This window comes from Malaya genurostris, chromosome 2, assembly GCF_030247185.1.
Source record: "Malaya genurostris strain Urasoe2022 chromosome 2, Malgen_1.1, whole genome shotgun sequence".
Taxonomy (NCBI): Eukaryota; Metazoa; Arthropoda; class Insecta; order Diptera; family Culicidae; genus Malaya; species Malaya genurostris.
Window position 1 is genome coordinate 75,415,233 of NC_080571.1, and position 23,095 is coordinate 75,438,327.

The following is a 23,095-nucleotide window of genomic DNA, read 5'->3' on the forward strand; positions in this document are numbered from 1 at the left end:
CCCAACATCACCAAGACAAAAATCGCCGAGCTCAAAAAAACACGTCTACACCAGCCGCTACAAGACAGAATGTAAACAATGAATACAGCTGAAAATTTCACCATACATTAGGGACATATGTACCAACACAATTAAAAAAATTGACCACCGGACTCTCCAGACGCGCGCAATTAAAAAATTCCGGGAACTTTTTGAACAGACCTCGTATATTTATTTTAAAATAATTTTCTGCTTGTAAAATACGGTTGTTTCTAACAAATGATGAATGTTTCATAAAAACATTGGTTGAATTAAACCAGAATTGTAATTGTCTCTATATCAACCAAGCAATTCATTAGAGTTACATGGAATTTTTATTGTTTTACAATATTTTTTTCTATGTGTAATATAAGGTTATTAGCGAACCTTACACGAGTCATTTAAAATTTCATTACTAAAAAATAATATTATTTTAATGAACGTGTATGGTGCAGTAATGACGAGTTTTCTATGCAAATTTGAAATATCATTACATAGTCATCATTAGTAATGACGAAAATAATTTTCGTCGCTATTGAACCCCGAAATTAGGTGGAAAGTACTTAATATTAGATAGTTTAGAAGTTTCGTACACCCTCATTGAACATTACCCAAAATTGAGTGATACATCACTCAATTTCATAAAAGTGCATGTAGTCTAAACTTGAGTTACCGCCCTTCTACTCATTTTTGAGTTAAGGGACGAAGCTGTCAAAATTTGAGTTGGTTTTACTCAAGGGGCAAATCACTCTAAACTTTGTCTGAACTCAAACAAGTTTTACCGGGAGTAAAAAAGTTTAGCAGGGATCTCGCTGGATTAGAATGGGATTAGAGAAGTTTAGCCGAAATCTGGAAAAGCATTATTTTGACATAAGAAGCTGTGAACGTGGGAGCAGAGATGCCAAATATTTTTCATAGAAAACCTGTATTGTTTTGTATAAAAAATCTGTATTTATCTGTATTCAGAAAGGAAATTTCGAAAATAAAATGATGTTTGAAGATGTTATTCCATTAGATTATTGTTATAGAATGGCAGATGCAAAGAGCATTCCTTTATATAGTAAGTCCTTGCTGCACGGACATGAACATTCAACGACGAAATTTAATTGTTTTTGTTATCAACCATAATTGAATTGTAAATCCATATACTTTTTTCGTTTGAAAATGATGACTTGGAATTCAAACATGGAATTCAAACGCCCATTACGCAACGTCAAGTCAGGTCATACAACTTTTCAGTCTGACAATAAAGTTTCATGACGCTGCACGAAAAAAATTTCATTTGAATATGGGTAATCAAACACGCTCAGACGGAAAAGTTTCATTATTTCTTTCTTACTTTTTGTGGTATCTGTATAAATCTGTATTTAAGTTGAGAAATTTGTATAAAATCTGTACTCTGTATTAAATCTGTATGCGCATGTAAAAATCTGTATAATACAGATAAATCTGTATAAATGGCATCTCTGCGTGGGAGCTCGAATGACAGATACACTCCAAACAAGATTAGGCAAAACTAGGTTGGATTAGTTTTAAATTACCCAAATTTATCTAGACTAGTTGGGATTAAAAGAGATTAGAGAAAATTGTTTTGGAATGACATGAGTTTATTAGTATGAGATTGTCTAGAGTTTAGAGTGATTTGCCCCTTGGTTTTACTCAATTTAGGAAGAAAATATTTTGCGGCAGTTTGACTGAGTTTACCCCAAATTTTGAGTTCCTTGCGCTCAAAATAAAGAAATGTTCATTTGTCATTTTTCAATCTTTTAAATTGGAAGCACAGAAAAAGATTATAAACCGTTCCATTTTGATCGGTTTGGAGTCAATATAGAACAATTTTGATGTATTTATGTAAAACTTCTCACTTAGCATAATTGAAACCGCTGAATTTATATTGATATCATCTATGATGGAAGATTCATGGTTTAAAAACCGGATCTAGAAACGACAATGAAAAACGATGTATTCTTGCATTCTTAAATTCGATAGGAAGGATTTATCATATTGTTCCAGTTTATGGATAATTGCGGCCCCCTGTCACGACGCCATCTTGATGAGATCAAAATCGGAACTTCAAAATCAGCTGATTGCAACGTAAACAAACAAACAATAATACATTTGTTTTACTCGTTTACCTTGTTTAGTACACAAAAGTTAGTGAATTTTGGGTCGACTCTCTCACAATAACTGAAATACAGCAGACAGTGTTTTGGGACATCAAGTGGAGATAATTTTCACAATTTGAGAGTCGCGATGAGTATCAAAACATCGCAGTGTTTGGGGCTCGAAACGCAAGGGGCTCAACGTAATCGGTATACTTTCAAATGGCTGGTGCTCACATACCGGTGTCAGATGGGTGGATAATTGCAATTAAAATCATGAGTTATGTTCAAAGAGTGTGAACGGAACCCTGCTATGAGGTAGAAAATAGTTAAAATTAAAATGTTTTACGGTTTCGTGTACGAAATTGAGGATTATCTTTGCGCTGCATAGGCTTCTGGAAAATTTATAGCTGTCAAATGAAGAAAATCAAGATTCCAGATCGTAAAATTTGTAAATTCACAAAACTATGAAAAATAGTAAAATAGTCGAATGTGATGTCTGAGAAAAATTATTGATAGAGTTAATACGATTAAAGTTGAACCTGGTTGGACGGTTTACGGGCAATCGTAGGCTTGGAACCAGTCAAACTTGTAGAAAATTTTTCCGTAGACCACGAATGGAAATGCCTCCCAAATGAGGGTAAGTGCTTTCTTGTTTTAACATAAATTATGCCTTAGGTATAATTTCGACTGTGATATAAAATAAAGTAAAGGTTTATTTGCTTTATGGAAATATGTACGAATCTGAAATTAAATGTCTATCATATTTTCATTTTTTAAGAACGAAAATATCTAAGCTCTCATATTTTCAGTCTTTGCCAGAAAACGTACTAGTCAGTAGTTTGCGGTGCTTGATTATAATCATTTCGCTCGCGCTGTCGGATCGTCGACAATTTCGGTTAGCGTGTGGGCTAATATATCACGGATAACGGGAACAATGCCGGAACACTTGGAATTGCAGCAGCTAGTTGGTGGAGTGCTTCAGGGAAGCGTTCGTCATCAATCGTTGTTCCCTTGGAGCCAGTGCTCATGTCCCTATTTGGGAATCATTCTTGCAACAATTTCATCTTTGTTCTTTTCGTTATGTTCAGTGATTGTAAAGGGACTGGTCGACATCAACCCGATTGAACTGGCCACATTCAGGTAAGCTATACAGCGAAGAATTTTGTGATTTTCGCTATTAAATATGTTTAAACCATAGTTTAAAAAATTACAGTTTTTCAAATGAAATTAAAAAAAGATTCTCAAATAAAACTGATTTTGAATGTAAACCTCATTGAAATAAAAAATTAATTTCAGATTCATCGGCGTCCTGCTTCCGTCAATACCGATTGCGATTTACAAAGAAGAAAGTTTCTTTCCTAAAGGTAAGAGGATAATATTGGTTCTTCGATGTTTCGTCGGTACGACCGGACTAATGCTGAGCTTCTACGCGTTTCGCCATATGCCGCTGGCAGACGCTTCGGTGATTATATTTTCCACACCAGTATTTGTTGCCATTTTCGCGCGGCTATTTTTAAGGGAATCTTGTGGGATGTTTAACGTGTTAACGATATTCCTAACATTGATCGGAGTGGTACTAATTACCAGGCCTCCATTCCTGTTCGGATATGGAGTGCATAACGTCGCCGACGAACAGGTCGTATCGAACTACGATGTTTGGGGCCCGGTGGCAGCCCTTTCATCGACGCTTTTCGGAGCAAATGCTTATGTTTTGCTACGGGCCCTTAAAGGGTTGCATTTTTCTGTTATTATGACCAACTTTGGAGCATTTGCACTGATTTACACTTTGATAGTTTGCTATTATTTGGGGGCTTTATGTTGGCCGTTATGTGGCTCCGATAGACTGCTGGTTATAGCGTTGGCACTGTTCAGTTTTGGTGGACAAATTTTACTAACCCTTGCTCTACAGTACGAACAGGCCGGACCAGTTGCCGTAGCTCGATCAGCCGATATCGTGTTTGCCTTTATTTGGCAGATTATGTTCTTCGAAGAAACGCCTAGCGTTTACTCGATACTGGGAGCACTACTTGTTGTCAGTTCGGTTGTTTTGTCTGCACTACGGAAGTGGGCACTAGCCCTTCCAAGAGACTCGGAGCTAAGGAAAAAACTGTTCTTTTTGGTTTTGGATTAGATAGTTAGTGGAAGAGTTTTAAGCTTCCACTATTCGTTTCAATAGAAAAATAAATGCACGGATGAGAACAATTTGCTTGCATACACACATCAAAGCACCAAACCCAAGATCATAATCTTATCTGTAAATATAGGCTAATAGATCGTGCTCCGGCCTAATGACATATTCACGGCAATGTGCTATTAAAACAAAGAAAATAATGATACGAGATATACTGCAAACATACCTATGCACACCACCGCAGATGTTTTAAAACAAACGTAATGATTTTTATCAGAATCATAACCAACTGTGAACACGTTGAATAGTTATGAGAATTACAAATCTCGCGTGAGTGAAATAGCAGCCGGGCAGTCCTACTTGTACTCAAATTATCTTGAGTAATATCTAACAGTTTTTATGACAACTAGGAACTAATCATGTAAATTTGTGGTGTATCTGTCAAAAAGAGAACATCGGTTTTGATTTTTTTCCTGGGATTTTAGATGTTTATCGTTATCATTCACGTTATCGTACGCGGGATTGTAGATGTTGGAAATTATTGTCTGCGTCCAAAACCACAGTTCTTGAAAGCCACTACATATTTCGGTTTAGTTAACTACTTAATCGACCAAAAATATATTTTTCTTTTTATTTCCACTCCAGATAATTAGGTTCCATTACAAAGTAAGCTAGGTGAACTCAGTTCTATTTCGACCAAATCTGTTTTTCAGATATAATTCGTAATTTAGAAAATCTCTCTGATATCGCACCTCAAGCTGGGCTCTGAAAATCCAAGTCATCTATTGATATTGTTAGGTCTTAGGATTGTGAAAGAAAATGCACAGACCCTCCTCTGTGTAGAAAAAAAACCATTCTTAGATAGAATTTCACATGAATACTCAATTTGTGCCACTCTTAACCTTTAATTAGGCATATACAAATCTAATCTCTTGATTGCAAGCATAAAGAGCGTCAGAGCTGCGTAAGCTTACACGTTTATACATAGATTTAAAGACTTTTAATTGGGTACCATGATAAACTCAGATAAACGCCTGAGGAATTAATAGATGTTGTATTAAAAGTAAAGTAAAAAACAACCTTATACTAGGATAACTTTTTTATGTTAACTGTAAAGTTTGAACGCCATTCAAGCCCACAAAGAAACAAGTAAACGAAATGTTACCAAAAGGTTAAATAACGGAATATTTTACGTAACAACAAATGTGATTATTGCTGATAATTGATCTCATGAATGTGTTTTTAAATTACAATCAACTTAAGTTAGCTATCATCAATTTTGTTAACGTAGCTTGTTACGTCGCAGATCAAATCTATATAAATAATTTATGATATTGAAACACGTTATGTTGTGGGTAAAAAAAAGTGATACCTAAAGCTAGTCACGCATCGATGCAAAGCAGTATTTAAGAAATTACAAACCAAAAATATTTAAGCTTTGTCGAGATACGATGTAAACTGTAACATTAATGAAAAATCTATATGATATTAGATACATCTATCAAATACTTCAAATCGTGGTTAACCTACTTTGTTAGAAAAAATAGAGAAAACCTTTAATTATAAGCTCTTTTTTTAATTTCTTTCGATTTCGGAAAATTTTCTCCTGTTTGCATTATGAAGTTGGTTAATAAATCTAGACCAACATTTGAATTTCTTTTACATTTCGCCTTCAGCTCATCAGTGCATTAGCAGATTATGTTGTCCTGTCACTGCGTCTTGGCGGATCTGCATGATCCTTTAAGCAGACGTAAAGTTTTTTCAATTTGCAACACACTTATGTTTGCACCGAAATGCAATGTCTTTTCTGTCGTGTCGAAAAAAAAACGAAACCAATTGACGACATACTGACCACCAACAGATAGTAGTCTTTTGGGGGCTTCGTTTTCTTTCGATACGACATTGCATTCCGGCGCGAGCGACTGCTTGGCGGATGGTGTTGATCCGCGAAGTCGCATTGACAGTAAAACATTATCTGGCAATGTATTGATGAGTCGAAGGCGAAACGTAAAAGAAATTAAATATGTCATGTGCACTTTTGCACAAACTAGATATCCAAACCCCAAAATGAAATTGGCCAAATTCCGAAGGGAAAATCATCTGATAACGGGGTTCTTTACGGTTCGTCTTCAACTCGTCTGAACCAAACAGTTCATATTGAACTTCAAAACCACCCGACAGGCATAAAGATCAAAACGAAGTCGCTTTCGACGTTAGTTTTAGGAGACTTGAACTTACACGGTACGGGATGAGTTTGTCTTCACCATGATAGCAGATCAACTTTGATTTATGACCTTTGCGATAACTTCAATATGAAGATTTTATATACGGGAGAAAAAATACGAATTCCTGCACCCCCATCAAGACCAAGTGCGCTGGATTTATCTCTTTGCTCGACATCGCTAAAGACTGTCCCAGAAAGTATGGACGCACTTTGATTTCGCTGTAAATAATTCACAAGTCTTAGATATTCAAATTTTATTCGATATACTGATACTACAACAACAGAATGTTATTCTCAAAATTTGCTACTTAGCCATTGTAGACTTGCTGGCGTACCTTCTTGCGACCGTTCCTCATTAAATTCCGTACAGACTTCTTGACGACAAGTTTTGACACTTTTTCCAATCTTCTTCGAACTGTTGCATGGTTTCAGCTGCCGAGACATGTTTCCTAAGATGTGTCTTCGTTAATGCCCAAAATTCCTCAATTGGTCGAAGTTGTGGGCAATTTGGTGGATTCATGTCTTTTGGGACGAAAGTGACATTTTCGGTAGTATACAATTCTACCGTTGATTTCGAGTAGCGGCAAGAAGCAAGATCTTGCCAGAAGACAGCAGGATCCTTGTGGCTTCGAATCATGGGTAGAAGTCGTTTTTGTAAGCATTCCTTGATGTATATTTCGCTGTTCATTGAAGCGGTGGTGATGAAGGGTTTCGAACTCTCACCGCAGCTACAAATTGCTGGCCAGACCATAGCTTTCTTACCAAATTTTTCGACTTCAATCGATGTCTCGGACTGGTTTAACACTTGTCCTTCTCGCACCGTGTAATATTGTGGTCCCGGCAAGGATTTGTAATCGAGTTTCACGTAGGTTTCGTCGTCCATGATTATGCAGTTCAAATTTCCAGGAAGAATCGTATTGTACAGCTTTCGAACCCTCGGCCTGATCTTGGTTTGGACTACGTTTTGGTTGTTTCTGCTTCTTATAGGTTCGAAGATTCAAACCGATGACACGACCAGGCACTCCGAAGAAAAATCTGAACAAAAACTGTTCGTGAGTGATTTACCGCCAGTTACCATGAATATAGCGACCCCTCGATAATCATGAAAATAATTTTCTTGAGCAACACTGTTTAAGTTGCTATGAACTAGTTACCAATGAGCGCTATAATAAATAAACAAATCATTTGAGAAAGTTGTGAGTCTTTTATATAAATTTAAATTTTGTTTCAACGTTCTTTTTAGATTTGCGCCGACCACAATAGTACAATAACCAAATCTGGTACTAGAAGTAGTGTTGCGACAGAAAGGTGTCATCCTATATCATTCACAGCTACTCATTTGCTTTATCTGCAGTATAGTCATCTAACTCATCCATGATGATGGTCTTTCTTTTTAGAAATATCCAGTCGAGTTTCCAAAACAAATCACTTTTGCTTAAAATACTGTCATGTATGCTGATTAGCAACGAGGGTTGAACGATTTGGAACAAGGGGTGAATTGAAATGGTTTTACTTTAGAAAGTCATTAGAAAATAACAAATATGCTTTCAATACTAAATTCTGATGATCGAACTGATAAAAAGTTTTGTAATGACGGATTGAATGACTGCAAAACTTAACACCAATTAAAAACTCATTTACATAGCAGATAGTCATTATAGATCTAAGTATGGTTACGTTGAACTATTTAACAAACATCCATGAGTATTGAATTGTGTGGAAGTCATTTTTAATATGTTCGAGCACCAGCTAGCCTTAAACACTTAAAACCATTTCTTGAGCTCGGTATAATAAAATGCCGAAACTGATCAATAATTGCTTGCTGAATTTATCAGCAGACAACAGATATGCCGACATCAGCAGAGACGTTTGCCGAGATTTCGGAATATGCGCTAGCTGTTGCCGAGATTCAGCACAACACCTGTCATTTATTGCCGCGTAACATTTTCGCTTCGCATTGCGCGATTATTTTCTGATGAAATTCTCTAGTGAAAAAATGGATAATCTTCGAAGAAGTGTGGAACCACTTGCAAGTAAAAATATTGAATAAATAGCTTGAATGTTTCGCTTTATAAAAAGCGACTTTATCAGAGCACTCGCGATTATAAGGGAAAACACCAAACTCGGGGCTTAAAGCGTCCTTGAGACAAAACTTTGGGGGATATGCGAAAAAATAACCCCCCATATTTTTGCCGAGACTCAGCTATAAAATTTAAGTGTGTAACGAAGACCTCTACCCGATTAAAATAAATGATAATTCCACTCGAGGCAGTTTTTTTTGTTTACATTTCTCAAGTCTCCAATATGCAATAATCAAGGTTGGTAACTGTTATTTAAAATCAATAATCTTGTGTTGCCAGTTTCAATAGTTTTTCAGGCAATTTCGTTTTGACATTACCAGTTACTGAGGGGTAGTTAAATTTGCGATACAGTTTCAATAGACGAGTGGCAGGTCGTATCGTCGTTCAAACGTTCTTTAGCACGAAGAACATTTGACTTCGAAGTGCCCACTTTTTTGGCCACATCCCGAACTAAAACCTCATTCTTTTGCTCGAACGCCTTCAGTATACGTTTATCCAACTGAGGGTTAGCAGGACCTTTTTTTCGATCCGTTTTCGGTTTATCCTCAAAGCTGTTATCCTCACCGAACTTCCTGATTGCATTTCGCACGGCTTTATCACTTACACACTTAAAACAGATTCTTGAGCTCGGCATGATGAAATACCGAATTAAATCGGCAACACGACATTTTACTGATTGTTCAGTAATCCATATGCTCTTTCCGAAATTCGTTATTGTATTATTCTGATATCTCGGTTGAGCGCGTTCTTTTGCCGAAGTTTGGAATAATATTATGCTGAGCTTGTCAGAAAACAACAAATATACCGAAATCAGCAAATCCGTTTGCCGAGATTTCGAACAGTGTGATAGCTTTTACTGAAACTCGGTGAAGCACTTGTCATTTAATGTCTCTTGTCGAATTTGCAAAACACCACGTAGCCATTGCTGGTGGAGCGGGAAAATAATTTACATCGGATGAGATAAGTGATTCTTATATTTCTTGAGAAGATAAGTGAAATAAAAAATTCTGCTGTTCATATATACTTACAAAAGTCTTCTTATTTTCAGGTAAATGCATTGAAGAGCACTGGAAATAATTTTCTTTAACCGTGATGTTTTCTTTAGAGGTTTGTTTTGCTTTTTTGTATACTGCATTAAAATGGACATCAATAAAACACCCTTTTCCCCCAATCTTAGCTTTTGTGATATTTATTTCATACGATAATAAAGAAAAATCCTTTCTACCTTCGATTACTGATGACTCGGCAATTCATTAATCGATCATGATCGTTAACAGCAAAATTGCTGCTGACAAGTTCGGCAATAATTGACAGTTAACAAACTTGGTATTGCCGAGATTCTCAGTAATTATTATTTTGCTGAGATGATTACCGATCTATCGGCTGTGCAAATCTCGGCATTTTTTTGCCGAGATTCAGCATTAAAAATTAAGTGTGTACTCTTTCCATTTTTGCTATATTTCTCAGTGACAGTCCGCGTTCTGTGCACCATTTGTACACAATTTTTCGACGTTGTTCTGCTGAAAGTTTACGCATTTCGAAACAAACTAATGAAAACGAATTAACAACTGCACAAGTGGTTAGGGAAGAGTATAAAGAACAGGATGCAGCCATAAAAATTGACAGATTCTGAACCATTGCGAAATGACAGCGGTTTTTGGTTGCGTCCATACTTTCTGGGACAGTCTTTACAATTGGATTGCACGTGAAAGATAATCTTTGATCCCCATACTCAAAACCATTGAAGACAATCAATGTTTTGTATGACCTCACATGAAATATTGATTGAAAAACCACGCAAACTTGAAGTCTGCGTAACTAGAAACAACACAAGAACTTCCTTACAGAGGAAGAGTACCCGTTTTTTGCTAGCTTGATTCTATATACGAGGGCCACTACCTTTATTTCAGGAATAGCGAATAGAAACAAACATTTTTAAGTGAAAATGGTTTTATTGTTTTTCAAAGTATTCTCCCAGATGATCGACAACTTTTGCATACGTTCGAATCAAACAGAAAAGCATTTTTGCCGCTGTGAAGATGGTACCTCAAAACATAGTTTTTGAATGCTTTAACAGCATCTTCTGGCATCGAAAATCGTTGACCACGAAATTTCTTGATATGCAGGAATAAAAAGAAATCATTGAGTGCCAAGTCAGGGCAGGGATGACCCATCAATTCGACGTTTATGCCGGTCAAAAAGGCGCTGGATTCGCTTTGTGAATTTGTCCAAGACTTCCGGCAAACAAATGGTTGTGTATCATTCAGAATTGACCGTCTTACGTTGCCCAAGCAGCACAGTTGCCACATTGCTCGTTCTTCCGGAAAAACTGGCGACCATTTGCTTAGAAGTGCTTCGTGCGCGAACAACTTTCGTTGAATATAGCTCGCCTTGGAACACCCACACAGTCGATTGCTGTTTTGTTTTCGGCTTATACGTATATATCCATGATTCGTCACCTGTTACGATCGTAAATATGTCGGGTGATGCACCGCGATCGTATTTTTATAACATTTTCTTTCCTTTCCTTTTTTTCCTCTGTCTAATTGTGAGGGATCCAACGGAAACAAACCTTTTTTACTGCTAGGTGTTCATGCAATATACAAGAAAACCGTCAAGCGCTGCCATGCCAATTATTTAAAGAAGGTACAACATAGGATGAAGTCTAACCCAAAAGCTTTCTGGAAGCACGTGAATGAGCAAAGGAAGGAATTTGGATTACCATCGTTAATGCGATTCGGTGAGCGTACCGGTTCGAGTACTCAAGAAATTTGCTAGCTCTTTTCGGAACAATTCGCCCGTGTTTTCTCTACTGAAGCATTATCCCCACAGCAAATCGAACGAGCGGCAATCAACGTTCCGGTATCTAATTGCTTTTTGCACTCCATTGACATAGACGTGAATTCGGTACAGATGGCTATCGCTGGATTGAAGTCTTCGAGTTCTGCAGGACCAGATGGCATACCGGCAGTTATTTTGAAAAAATGTTCTGCTGGAATAATATCACCACTATATCGTTTATTCAGAATCTCATTAACTACAGCAGTGTTTCCGGATTTATGGAAAGCTTCGTTCATGTATCCGGTTTACTAGCAAGGCGCCAAAAGCAATATGAACAACTACCGCGGTATAATTTCTCTTAGCGCAATTCCTAAATTGTTCGAAAAAGTCATTCTGACTCAAATTTTTATCCATTGCAAGCAGTACATTGATGATACTCAACACAGGTTTATGTCGAAGCGTTCAACAGCTACCAACCTCGTATCTTTTACATCTTACATAACAAACGCTATGTCAGACGGGTTGCAGACGGACGTTATCTATACAGATCTCTCTTCTGTTTTCGATAAAATCAATCCGAAGAATTTGTTGCAACGTCTGGAATTCCACAGGGAAGTCATCTTGGCCCTTTGATTTTCTTACTGTACTTCAATGATGTAAATCTTTGTCTGGATGGACCACGAGTTTCTTTCGCTGATGACCTCAAGATCTATAATACCATCCGCAGCTCAGAAGATGCGGCATTCTTTCAACGGCAATTGGGAATCTTTGCGAATTGGTGCAAAACCAATCATATGATAGTGAATCCCGAAAAGTGCTCCACCATTACGTTCACAAGGAAAGAGTTACCGTTCAAATTCGAATATTATCTTGAAGGATTCATGATTAGTAGATCGACATGCGTCAGTGATCTTGGTGTCTTTCTCGATGAGCAGTTATCATTCAAACAGCACATTAACTACATTGTTGCGAAAGCTTTGCGCTGTTTGGGATTCATATTTAGAATGGCTAAGCACTTCAATGATATTTACTGCCTGAAGACTATATACTGTACACTCGCTCGCTCTACTTTGGAATATTGCTCAGTAGTCTGGAACCCACTCTACCTCAATGGAGCTCATAGAATAGAATCTATACAACGTAGATTCGTACGTTTTGTTCTTCGACGATTACCTTGGGATAATCCACATCAACTGCCGAGCTATGAAAGTCGCAGATTGCTGATTGGGATTGGGACACACTACAAGTACGACGAGAGCTGTCGCGAGCTTTGATGATAGTTGATATTTTGAATGATAGGATTGACTACCCCGCTTTGCTCCGTGAGGTTAATATCAATGTTCGTCCCCGTGCTCTCCGTAACGACGCCTTTCTTCGACTACCTCTACGTCGCACCAACTATGGAACAAACGGTGCCGTTATAGGCTTGCAAAGATCGTTCTATCGTGTATCATCTGGATTTGACTTCAACCTTTCACAGAAAATAATTCAAGCGAATTTTTTACTTAGTATTAGAAATTATCATTAGGACTACAATGTGTCTGTTGATTTTACAATATTAAACAATATCAAATGCACGCGTGTGGAACTAATGCCCAAGGATGTCTCTATCTCACGGTATGTCATATGACGATCTTGCATCATCAGTTCAAGTACAGCATCGATGGTTTCTGGCAAAACAACTATAACTAACCAATATAACAAATATTGGTACATTGAATACCTTAATATTTATACACGACATTCATGTTAGGATCCTAGGTAAAGATTCGACACTTCCTTCAATTATTAAAAAACGCATTAAAACAATAAAACATGTTTTAATTGAGCGACAAGTTCGGAATAAAAGAAATCACGGTTACGTCCCATTTCAATATATTTATCTGACATTTATTAATTACAACAATACAATTCTATGCTGTTCGACTTAGTTTATCTGTAGTAGCTTTCACCAAAAGGTTGTTTATTGATTTAATATCAGAATGCTTCACCGTCTCTTCATCTTTATTGAAACTCTTATACTAATCTATCAATTTATTGTTATTATTTTTCTTAATCCTTAAGCTTTTTTCTTATAAGTTATTTGCCGTAATTCCTGCTCATCGGTAATATGTAAGCACAATGTAGTTAAATTTTGACAACTGTAAATTGTTTTTGAAAATATATTCAATTTGATGAACACCGGTGACGTAAAGTCATCCTATTGTCAGTGCCATAATATTCTAGTTGTCAAATCCTAAAACTAATGTTTGAAATTCAAAACTATAATCACTAATCTCTCATCCCATGGATATGCGCTATTATGGACACGTTTGAATCTGCACTTGCTTAGTTGGTTGAAACTAATGATGGGAAAAAAGGTTACGATCTTCCAGTTATGTCATTTATTTTGCTGATAACCACGTACGAACCTTACGGACGGTTGATATAGCTTTATTTCATTCGTTTCTTACCCCGTAAGTGAAACCGAAAAATTCTTAGTTGAGTGACATCACAAATGAAACATCACTAGAGAATTGTCATAAACGTTAAAAGCGCTATCTTGTGGTAATAGAAATGCACTTGCAAAATTAGTAAAAAGTCATTTTTGCAATTTAAGTTTTTTTTTCTATCAATTTGGTTCCATTGGTAAGTATAACTACATAAAATTTGCAATCCCGAATGTGCTGTGATTCTAGTTCTTCATTCTTAAAAAATGTACAAAGATGCCGAGGCATACGTGATATCGGACTTCAATCAGATACCAGAAAACCTGTATGCAGAGATGTCCATCTCCTCTATGTGACGAAGAGTAAACAAAATTTCTCCCACGCAAAATCAGCAAAATAAAACAATTTATCGTAAAATTTTCGGTTTTCATTGCAAATTTTTCAATTCTACTCACTATTAATTGAAGTTCATAGAAGTGTTCGCTCACCATCACGCGCCAAAGATCACTTGGGTGTATTTAGGCGAGAGCACGTGAGAGCGATTCGTGCGAAGAGAATGTTATTCTCTCGCACCAGCTTCTTTCAACACAAGTACGCACTCAAAGTCTGTCTGTCTGGACACTGAGAAGAAGTGCGCTTTCCTCTTTGTGTGGAGCAGAAAAAATGTATCCACAGTGTTTAATTGAAACCTACGCCCTGGTGTATCAATCTAGTGAAATGCCATCTCTGCCTGTATGTGACGGATAAGGATAAGTGTGATGTTTCGGATAACCCTCGGATACATAAAATGTCGAGGTTCGACAAGAAGTTCTCAATTTGGCAAGAGATATGTACTTTCGGAAAGCGCAAGACACATTTCGTACCCACAAACACCATTAATGGATAGGTGTGTTTGAAAGAATGGCTCCAAAAGCGCCTTCTCCCTCTCCTGAAGGATCACGATGTTCCGACGATCTTCTGGTCGGAATTGACATCATGCCACTACATGAAGATCGTACTAGAGTGGTATAAGGCGAATGATGTCGATTTCGTGCCGAAAGATCTGCACCCCTTAAACACTCCGGAACTGCGCGCAACAGAAAAATACTGGTCATTATGAAAGAGTACTTTCTTAAAACTATGTATGGTATGAATGAGGAATGGTTGGATTGATATGCAAAAAAAATCGAAAGATGTGCAGAACCTTATAGCAAGGGTTAGAGCTAAGGTTCGTCACCCGTACTGACGAAACTACCCATGCAGCATCAATCATAGTAACCCATAAGTCAACAGACAAAGTTTGTCAGCTCTATCAGTCGAAATCTAACCGTGATGTCAAAAATAGTGAAGCAGCTTCGTTCAGAAGTGTGTAGGTTCAAAGATCGGCACAATCAGACCCTGAGAAGCTTCAAGGGAAGCTAAAGAAGAAGACCGACGAACAAGTGGCTACATCCCTGCGTGCGCTTGGACGGAAGTGAAAAAATACTGGCGAGCATAAACATACTGGAGTTGCAGGCGATGACGCAGCGACAGCGGCTGAACAATTGTTTAATTGTTTTTGTTTTATTTGTGAAATTTGTTTTCTCTAAATTTAGCAATCAGTTTTCTTATTATCCTAACATCACAGACAAAAAAGATATATTACTTAAAAAGATACAATCGTTAACACAAAAACTGGGTTTTTTACGCGTTCAAGTGTAATCCCACTTGCAGCGCTCTAAATGCTTAGTATTCGAACTTTTGCACGGGCAAAGTTCCGATTCTACAAATGAGCAAAATAATTCATGATTCTGTAAAAACATCAAATTTCCATGTTATGATAATACACCAGGATTAAAAGCTCTCGGATCATGAACCATTTGGACTAGTTTCGCTGAAATTTAAGGCCATCGTCCAAGTACCATGCACGCGGGTGGTTTTTGGAAATTTTCGACGGAAATTTTGAAAAATTTGCCGAAACTAAAAACATACATACCTTTGAAAAGCTTTTATCTATTTGCAGGGTAAAAATGGCTGAAAAATTCGGAGAATTTTCCGAGTCTTATCAAAGATAACTCTGAAAAATGAGTGTTTTTGTGATCTTTCACAATTATCTGGAAAAATAAAGCGATGACATAATTTTTTTTATTCGAATAAACCTAATGATGGCTACAAAGATTACATTCATTTTCACGCTTTTCATAGAAAATCCACGAATTTCAAAAGTTTCAACGAAATCGGTTATATGAAATTCGTTGATTTTCCATGAAAAGCGTGAAAAGGTTTTCCAAAAATGTGTCCGAATGTGATCCTTGTTGCCAGCATAAGGTTTTCGCCCTTATTCTTAATAACGTCGTATCGTTTTTTCGCTCGTATTTCATTTGTATTCCCCATAACGCTAGCAAAATCAAACGTAGCTATGATTCGATCGAACCACATTCGATCGAAAAATCAATACGTCGTTATTCAGAATAAGGGCGTTTTTTTTTTAACAAAATTTCATATCATCGAATTATTTTTTCAAATAATTGAAAGATCACAAAAAAGCTCATTTTTTCAGTACTATTTTTGATAAGACTCGGAAAATCCTCCGAATTTTTCAGTCATTTTTGCCCTGCAGATAGATAAAAGCTTTTCAAAGGTCTGTATGTTTTCGGCTTTGGAAAATTTTTCAAATTTTCAATCGAAATTATCCTAAAACCATCCGCGCGCATGGTACTTGGACGATGGCCTTAAATGTTTCAAATCGATGGATGCAAAACAATTTCGTGTATTAATATATCATTGTTTCTTGATGATAAAATTTACTGTACTAGCTCAACAATTGCTTCAAAGTGTTTTCCCTGCTCCATCGAAAAGAACCATTTGATATTGGCTTACTGAATTTAAATGTGGTCGTAAAGACACCGATAATGGTAATCGTTCTGGTTGTCTAATTGAGATGGTTACTTTAGAAAACATCAAAATTCCCCAAAATGGTTATATCTAATCATAAAGTAAAATTGCGTTAGATAGCTGAGGCCCTAAAGATATCAGAATGTAGTATGTTTACAATTATTAATGAACTTGACCATGAGAAAGTTTTTTTTTAATGTGGGGTTTTTTGCGTATATGTGTGACAATGGATGAAACATGGATCCACTCTGGTATCAATTGATCATCATCTAAGTGAGTTGCAGCCGGTGAACTACGTCCGAAATGTCCAAAAGAACAATAGTCAGCTGGGAAGGTTGTGGTTTCAGTATTTTGGGATGCATATGGTAAAATCTTCATCGACTATCTTGAGAAAGGAAAAAACTTTAATATCGAATACTACACAGCGTTGTAAGATCTCTTGAATGCCAAAATATTTCTATGTCGAAGAAAAAAAACACTATTTTACCAAAACAATGCATCGATTCACTAGTCGATGGCAACGATGGTTAAATTGGACGAATTACACTTCGAATTGCTTTCTCATCCACCACATAGTCCAGATCTGGCTCCCAGTGAACAAAAAAACATGCCGTATCGACACGGAGCCGAAAATAAGTATACACGACGCGAGAAACGTAGTTACTGCTGCAAAAATACCACTCTATTTAATTTTTTACCTCACTTTCGTCAAAATGACCCTTTCGGTGAAATGATCCTTTCGATATGTCAAAATCGATCAGCTTTTACTGCCAAAGCCATGTATTGTCAAACTTCGAAAGAGTTGAGTAACGATGCATCATTGAGGCAGCTAGGTTTTACTGGAATGAATGTTGGGATGAGTGGCATGTAACATTAAATGTAAACAAATCTCCGAAAGATGTCAATTATGAACTTTGTTCATCACCGGATGAATTATCACATTATGCAATCGCTGCCGTCACGGTGTACGGCTAATTGCTATACCGATAGAAATCACTAACAATAAATTGTAACAATCTTATAGCAACATGATCTAGAAAACAAATTAAATTAAATCACTATCTTTATTCCATCTTTTTAAGCAAAGAGTGTATCCTAACGTTTATTCGATTATCGAAATCATAACCGCGATAGTTTTGCTGAGCAGTAAGCAACAATTGTTTCGCTTCCATTTTCAGTTCCTGATCCGCTTTCTGTAACAGCAGCACGGCCAATTCATAATGCGCAAATGCCGATATGTGAATATCCTGCTCAAGTTCTCCCTCTCGCATTGCAATACATTCTCGGTACGCTTCGATGGCCGCGTCGATTCGCTTTTCACAAACTAAACTAGCTCCTAGAATCAATCTACCTAGCCCGTGTGATGGCTCATTCAATTCTGACATTGGTTTATCACAGTCCTCTATAATGGTTGTTAACGTCACACGGGTGCAGCTGTTCAGTGCATTCCACATAAACAGCATTTCATAAACTAACAGCTTCCAATACTGACAATCATACTTTTTTGTTTCCGACTCGGCCGTCGGTATCTTGTGACATCTCCGGAAAATGTACTTCTCTATTTGTGACTCCTTCTGACTGGATCGACTTAGCAAGCCGGAGATTTCTGTTCGCCATTTGATGAGTTCGTCGAAGTAGCCATGCGCACCTTGGCAGATGGTGGTTAAGTAGGCGTAAAAACTTTTCGAAAATTGACTACATCGCCTGAAAGATAAGAAAACGAATAATGGCTTGGTAAATGTTTTTTGCCAGCTATTATAAAAGGTTTACCCAATTACATACTTTTGTTCGAAATTAAAAGCATGTAATCAGGTTTTGCAAGATGACGTCACGAATTAACCCGTTTGTTCATATTTGACAGTTACAACTGGTTTGTTTATATCACCCCGGTGGCAGGATTGTCATCTGCATACAAATGGTTTGGTATACAGGAACAGGGCAATCTTTTTAGTTTTTTTCAGTTTGGAACACGTTTTTTCACAGGTACTTTTTCGTCATTTTTCAATTTTTAATTTGGAGTCGCAAAACAAAACAAACCACCGGCAGCTGTCAAAGATGAGCTTGATTCATCGGCAGTTAATTTGTGGCGTCATTGTGTAAAACCTAATTAGGTTTTGCACGAACATGACATAACCTCACAAAAATGAACAGAATGAACTTTTTTTGACAGTCGACGTGTACTTGTTTACAGTTTAAAAGTTCATCAGAAGTTCATCGTTCGAATGTAAAAATTGCAAGTCGCCTCACACTCAACAGATTCATACATATATCGCTCCTTGATGCTGGAATCACATACAGGGCAATTTTTTTAGTTATTTTCACTATGGAATACGTTTTAAACAGGCACTTTTTCGTCATTTTTTCAAAACAAAACAAGTACACGGCAACTGTCAAAGATGAACTTGATTCATCGGCAGTTCATTTGTGTCGTCATCGTGCAAAACCTAATTAGATTTTTTATCGTGAATTATGTGAGGTTATTAGATTTTTTATCGTGACGTCATCACAAATGAATTCGCATTCATCCTTGACAGTTCAGCGGTACTGTTTACAAACAAGCTTAAACAAAAATCGAAGAGCACATCTAAAACAATCATCTTAACACTTTGCAACTAGTCACTTTTATTTAATAAATCTCAATAATAAACCGTATCCAATCGTGAACACATGTTTTAACACTTTATTTAGGCAATACGGACCGTAAATGGTATCATCTAATTTGCTAACAGACAAACAAAAAAATCTCTGTTTGCAATGTGTTCATCCGATTGAGGTTAGCAGTGACGATAAAAAACCTAATGTCATGATCGTGCAAAACCCAATTTGATTTTCCAAGATGTCGTTACGAATGAATGAGTAATGATCAAGTTTGATAGCTAAATAAATTTACTACATTCAGCTTATTCTGAGAGGTTTATGACATATTCGTGTAAAACCTAATTCACAACGTTTATATAGGATAGCCATACCGCAAATCTTTGAAATTATTCATTGCACTTCCGTACTCCAACTGAATCAATCTGCACCATCCGATTTCGTGCAGACAGAGTAGCTTAATCTCTCGTTGTGGAGACGATCGGTACGCCATTTCGTAAGACTGTATTGCCTCCGTGATGTCAGACTGAAAAATAGAGCAATAGAAATTTTTACAATTGACCCATTGAAATTCATTGAATTAAATCATGAATGAATAAAGTTCATTGGTTTGTTCACATTTTCAATTTCACGAATTAAAATTTTAGTTTACATCTATTAGGTTTTACAAGAAATTGACATAACCACAAATAAAAGAATTGGATAAAAATTTTTTGACAGCTATCAGTGGTTTGGTTACATGTTCAATCCATATCATTCCACTCTGCTTCATGTTATTCCATTGTCATTCAACTGCATTCCTGTGTAAACAAACAGCTGTCAAATATCAACTCAATTCATCGTTCATCGTTCAGTCTTAGCACTGATTGTTGTCAAACGACGTTCATCCATTTACTTTTTTAAGGTCATGTCATGTTCGTGTAAAACCTAATAGTTCTTAAGAACTGAATATGTATGTAAGAAATCACGAGGTCCCCAATCTGAATGTAGCAGTTTGTATAACTTGGAAAATTCTCAACAGATTCCATTTTTTTCTTCTATTATTACGATTACCGTTTTACCAAAGATAAACTCAAGATAGAGTGGTTTTGTATCACTTGAATAGGACCCCTCGATGAGCTCGGTTCACTGTCAGTTACATTTATTTGAAACAAAACAACATGTGGCTGATCGCCAGATGCGTCGTAACTATGACAATAATTGTTTATGTTTGAAACGTTATTCGTTACAGTATGAACGAATTTTGCTTCATATCCAGTGATTCTTAAAATAAGAAAGTAAAAACTACTTAGAGCAAAGTCTTGGCATTACATTCCTTTTGTGGAATTTGGCCTTTCTGTTTCAATAGACTTCGCAGCCGATTCTTAGTGTACAGAATCATGACTAGTACTAGGGATCCTACTGACACTAAGAACCCTTCCAGGTCGGGGCTCGAGCATACGACAACTGGCTTGTAAGACCAGCGTCCTATGCATTGAACCGCCAACCCGGGACAAAAAAAACTACTTAGAACTATTGCTTATTTAGTTTTTGCTTCATCTCACGAAGCATTATAGTCAATTGAAACAAGAAATCATTATATGCTGAATGTAAACAGATGTTTGCTTCCTTCCTACCTTGTATTAACGAAAGGTTCAATAAAATTACATTATTACTGAGCGAACTGGTTCACAATGACTGACCCAACATGAAAGTAAAGTCCAAAAGTCCATTGGACTATAAACGAAAATTTGCTGGATATTTAACCAACATCCGACGTTATCTGAAGTGAAGTGGTGCCATCCAGAAGAAGAAGATATCTGCCATTTCGGCTCGAATGTTGTCTTTAATAATCTTAAACTTTGTTTTTCGAAAATGCCCTTAGAAAAAGGTCCGATTAAGATTAAGAGCTTTTGGGTGTACCAATTATAAAGCGCCACTTTTTTTGACGCGCTCTCCGAAAAGTTAAAATGGTACTGGATCAAAGTTTTATATACCTACGGGTTGATAATTGTTGAAGATTTTCAGTCTTTTCTCTAAAGTGATTCAAATATTTCACACCTTGTATTATATAACATATTTTCAAGCACATTGATAATAGGTCATAATATTTCATAAACACTGGACCATTCTGAATTTTAATTTGTGCGACTGAAACACATTACATTCCGTACTAATATGGCTTTTTTAACATTAGCATTTTTACAATCACAATAAATCGTAATCCCGGCTCACCTTCAATCTCGCGACTCGTCCCTTGAAAAATAGAAAGAGGGAAGATTTCTCGAACTGATCGCTCGCTTCCTCAATCAGCTCTTGTGCGGAACAGATTTCGTGCTGCAAATTGGATCCATCCATGGCGAAGAAAGGAGTGACAATGGTGAAATACCACAGCAGTGCCAACGTTGAAAGAGGGGCTCTCATGTCCACACTGGTTCTGGAATGCATCAGACAGGCAATTCCCATTGTGCGATCACCTTCAAAGCCCAAAAAGCTGATCAATTTCAACAGACTGGGCGGAAGCAGGGAAATGCTGAGCTGAAAAACGCCATAACCAAAGCTCGCAGCACCCATCAGGCGACGAATATCCTCTGCATCGATTTGCCTGCAAGATATATAAAAATACATAAACAAAATTAGCTATGCCATGATGCTGAAGCCGGAAGAAGATGTTGTACATTTCCTTTTGTAGTTTTGAACCACGTCTCTCAATGTGCATCTGCTGTGTTTAGTTGAATGTACATATCTACAAATAAACTTTTCCCAACTTATAGGAAAAAGACTTTTCCCGAAAGTTTATCTTGTCAAGCGATCGTTTTACTGAACATAATCACACCGAACACATCAGAGCTCCGTTTAGTAGTACAATATTGGGTCATCATCAAGTAAGTCTTCAAGAAGTCTCGACCTACAAAAGATTGTAGGCATTCAATACGTTAGTCCGAATTGTATATTTTACAATTGTACGTACTCGAATCATAAGTAAAGTAATGTATATTTTTGGTATATTTATACGGGAATATAATGAACTGTCGATCCCCGATTGGATGTTTATAATAAAAAAAAATGAATACTTTATCTTTTGCCGAGTTGATTACTGAGTACTCAGCGGTGTGTAGAGCTATAAGAAATCTCGGTGCTCAGAAAAGGCTATTTTACAGCCATTATTAGTTGCCTGGTTATGATATTTAGAACTGATACTGGTTGCCTGGGTAGGATATTTAGAAAGTTACTATTGCTTCATTGATCAAGTTCGGAGATCACTTCCGGTTCCGAAGACATAGTGGTATAAGTGGCGTATTCGACAAATCGCAATGTTAAGCTATTTCAGCAAGTTTAAACTCGTTCAAAATTCATTCTTGTGTCATTGCTCAAGCTCGAAGAACCAATGGTTATCATTTTCGGTTCCTAATATAAAGGATGATTTTTTTGCTGGTATCTTAATGGCAACACTATTTTTGAAATATCATGCGTGTCTTGTGTCATTATCATTGTGTCTTGTGTCATTATCAAACTTGTTCAGTTTGGTCTATAATGTAATGATGAATCGACTTACATGTTAGCTGCTCGATATTTATTTATATTGTATACAACATTTTCAATCCGGTACAAGATGCTACAAGAACTCGTGTCTCTCAATGCATAAACCGTGAGAGCATTTTTCTACATTTCTTCGCTCCACTTCATACTCTGAGTATTTAACGGCCCTTAAAAAAATGTACAGTCTGATAATGATCGGTGCTGTGTGGAATTTACCAAGAGAGAATCGCAAGTTGAAAATTATCGAGGAAAATCGATTCGACTTGATGATTCTCATACTAGGTTGCAATATTTCAAAACCCTTGTGGCGAAATGACCCTTTCGGCGAAATGGCTTTCGGCGATATGACCCGCTCCCCA

The 23,095-nt window shown here is 36.9% G+C and overlaps 2 protein-coding genes across 10 annotated transcripts in view; one reads left to right on the plus strand and one right to left on the minus strand.

Annotated features, from left to right (window-relative positions):
- The first annotated feature begins 2,515 nt into the window (after positions 1 to 2,515).
- LOC131430390 (solute carrier family 35 member G1) lies at positions 2,516 to 5,769 on the plus strand. The gene is made up of 3 exons (XM_058595325.1): positions 2,516 to 2,760; positions 2,933 to 3,263; positions 3,420 to 5,769. Exons 2-3 carry the CDS (start codon positions 3,058 to 3,060, stop codon positions 4,252 to 4,254), a joined length of 1,041 nt encoding a protein of 346 aa, XP_058451308.1. The 5' UTR covers positions 2,516 to 2,760; positions 2,933 to 3,057; the 3' UTR covers positions 4,255 to 5,769.
- Positions 5,770 to 13,208: 7,439 nt separating this feature from the next.
- Positions 13,209 to 23,095, minus strand: part of LOC131426967 (tetratricopeptide repeat protein 39C-like) — a 38,704-nt gene continuing 28,817 nt past the window's right edge. For all 9 annotated transcript variants that reach the window (XM_058589797.1, XM_058589788.1, XM_058589795.1 and 6 more), the window contains 3 exons: positions 21,432 to 21,801; positions 19,592 to 19,743; positions 13,209 to 18,326 (listed from right to left, as the gene is read on the minus strand). In XM_058589797.1, the coding sequence (XP_058445780.1) occupies positions 17,687 to 18,326; positions 19,592 to 19,743; positions 21,432 to 21,801 (1,162 nt within the window). In that variant the 3' untranslated portion in view covers positions 13,209 to 17,686. The remainder of the gene's footprint in view (positions 18,327 to 19,591; positions 19,744 to 21,431; positions 21,802 to 23,095) is intronic.

Bases quoted from the DNA above. Each gene is read 5' to 3' on its own strand.
- LOC131430390 (XM_058595325.1), top strand. From the start codon at position 3,058: ATGCCGGAACACTTGGAATTGCAGCAGCTAGTTGGTGGAGTGCTTCAG. The intron at 3,264-3,419 runs GTAAGCTATACA...AATTAATTTCAG, and splicing joins ATTGAACTGGCCACATTCAG to ATTCATCGGCGTCCTGCTTC.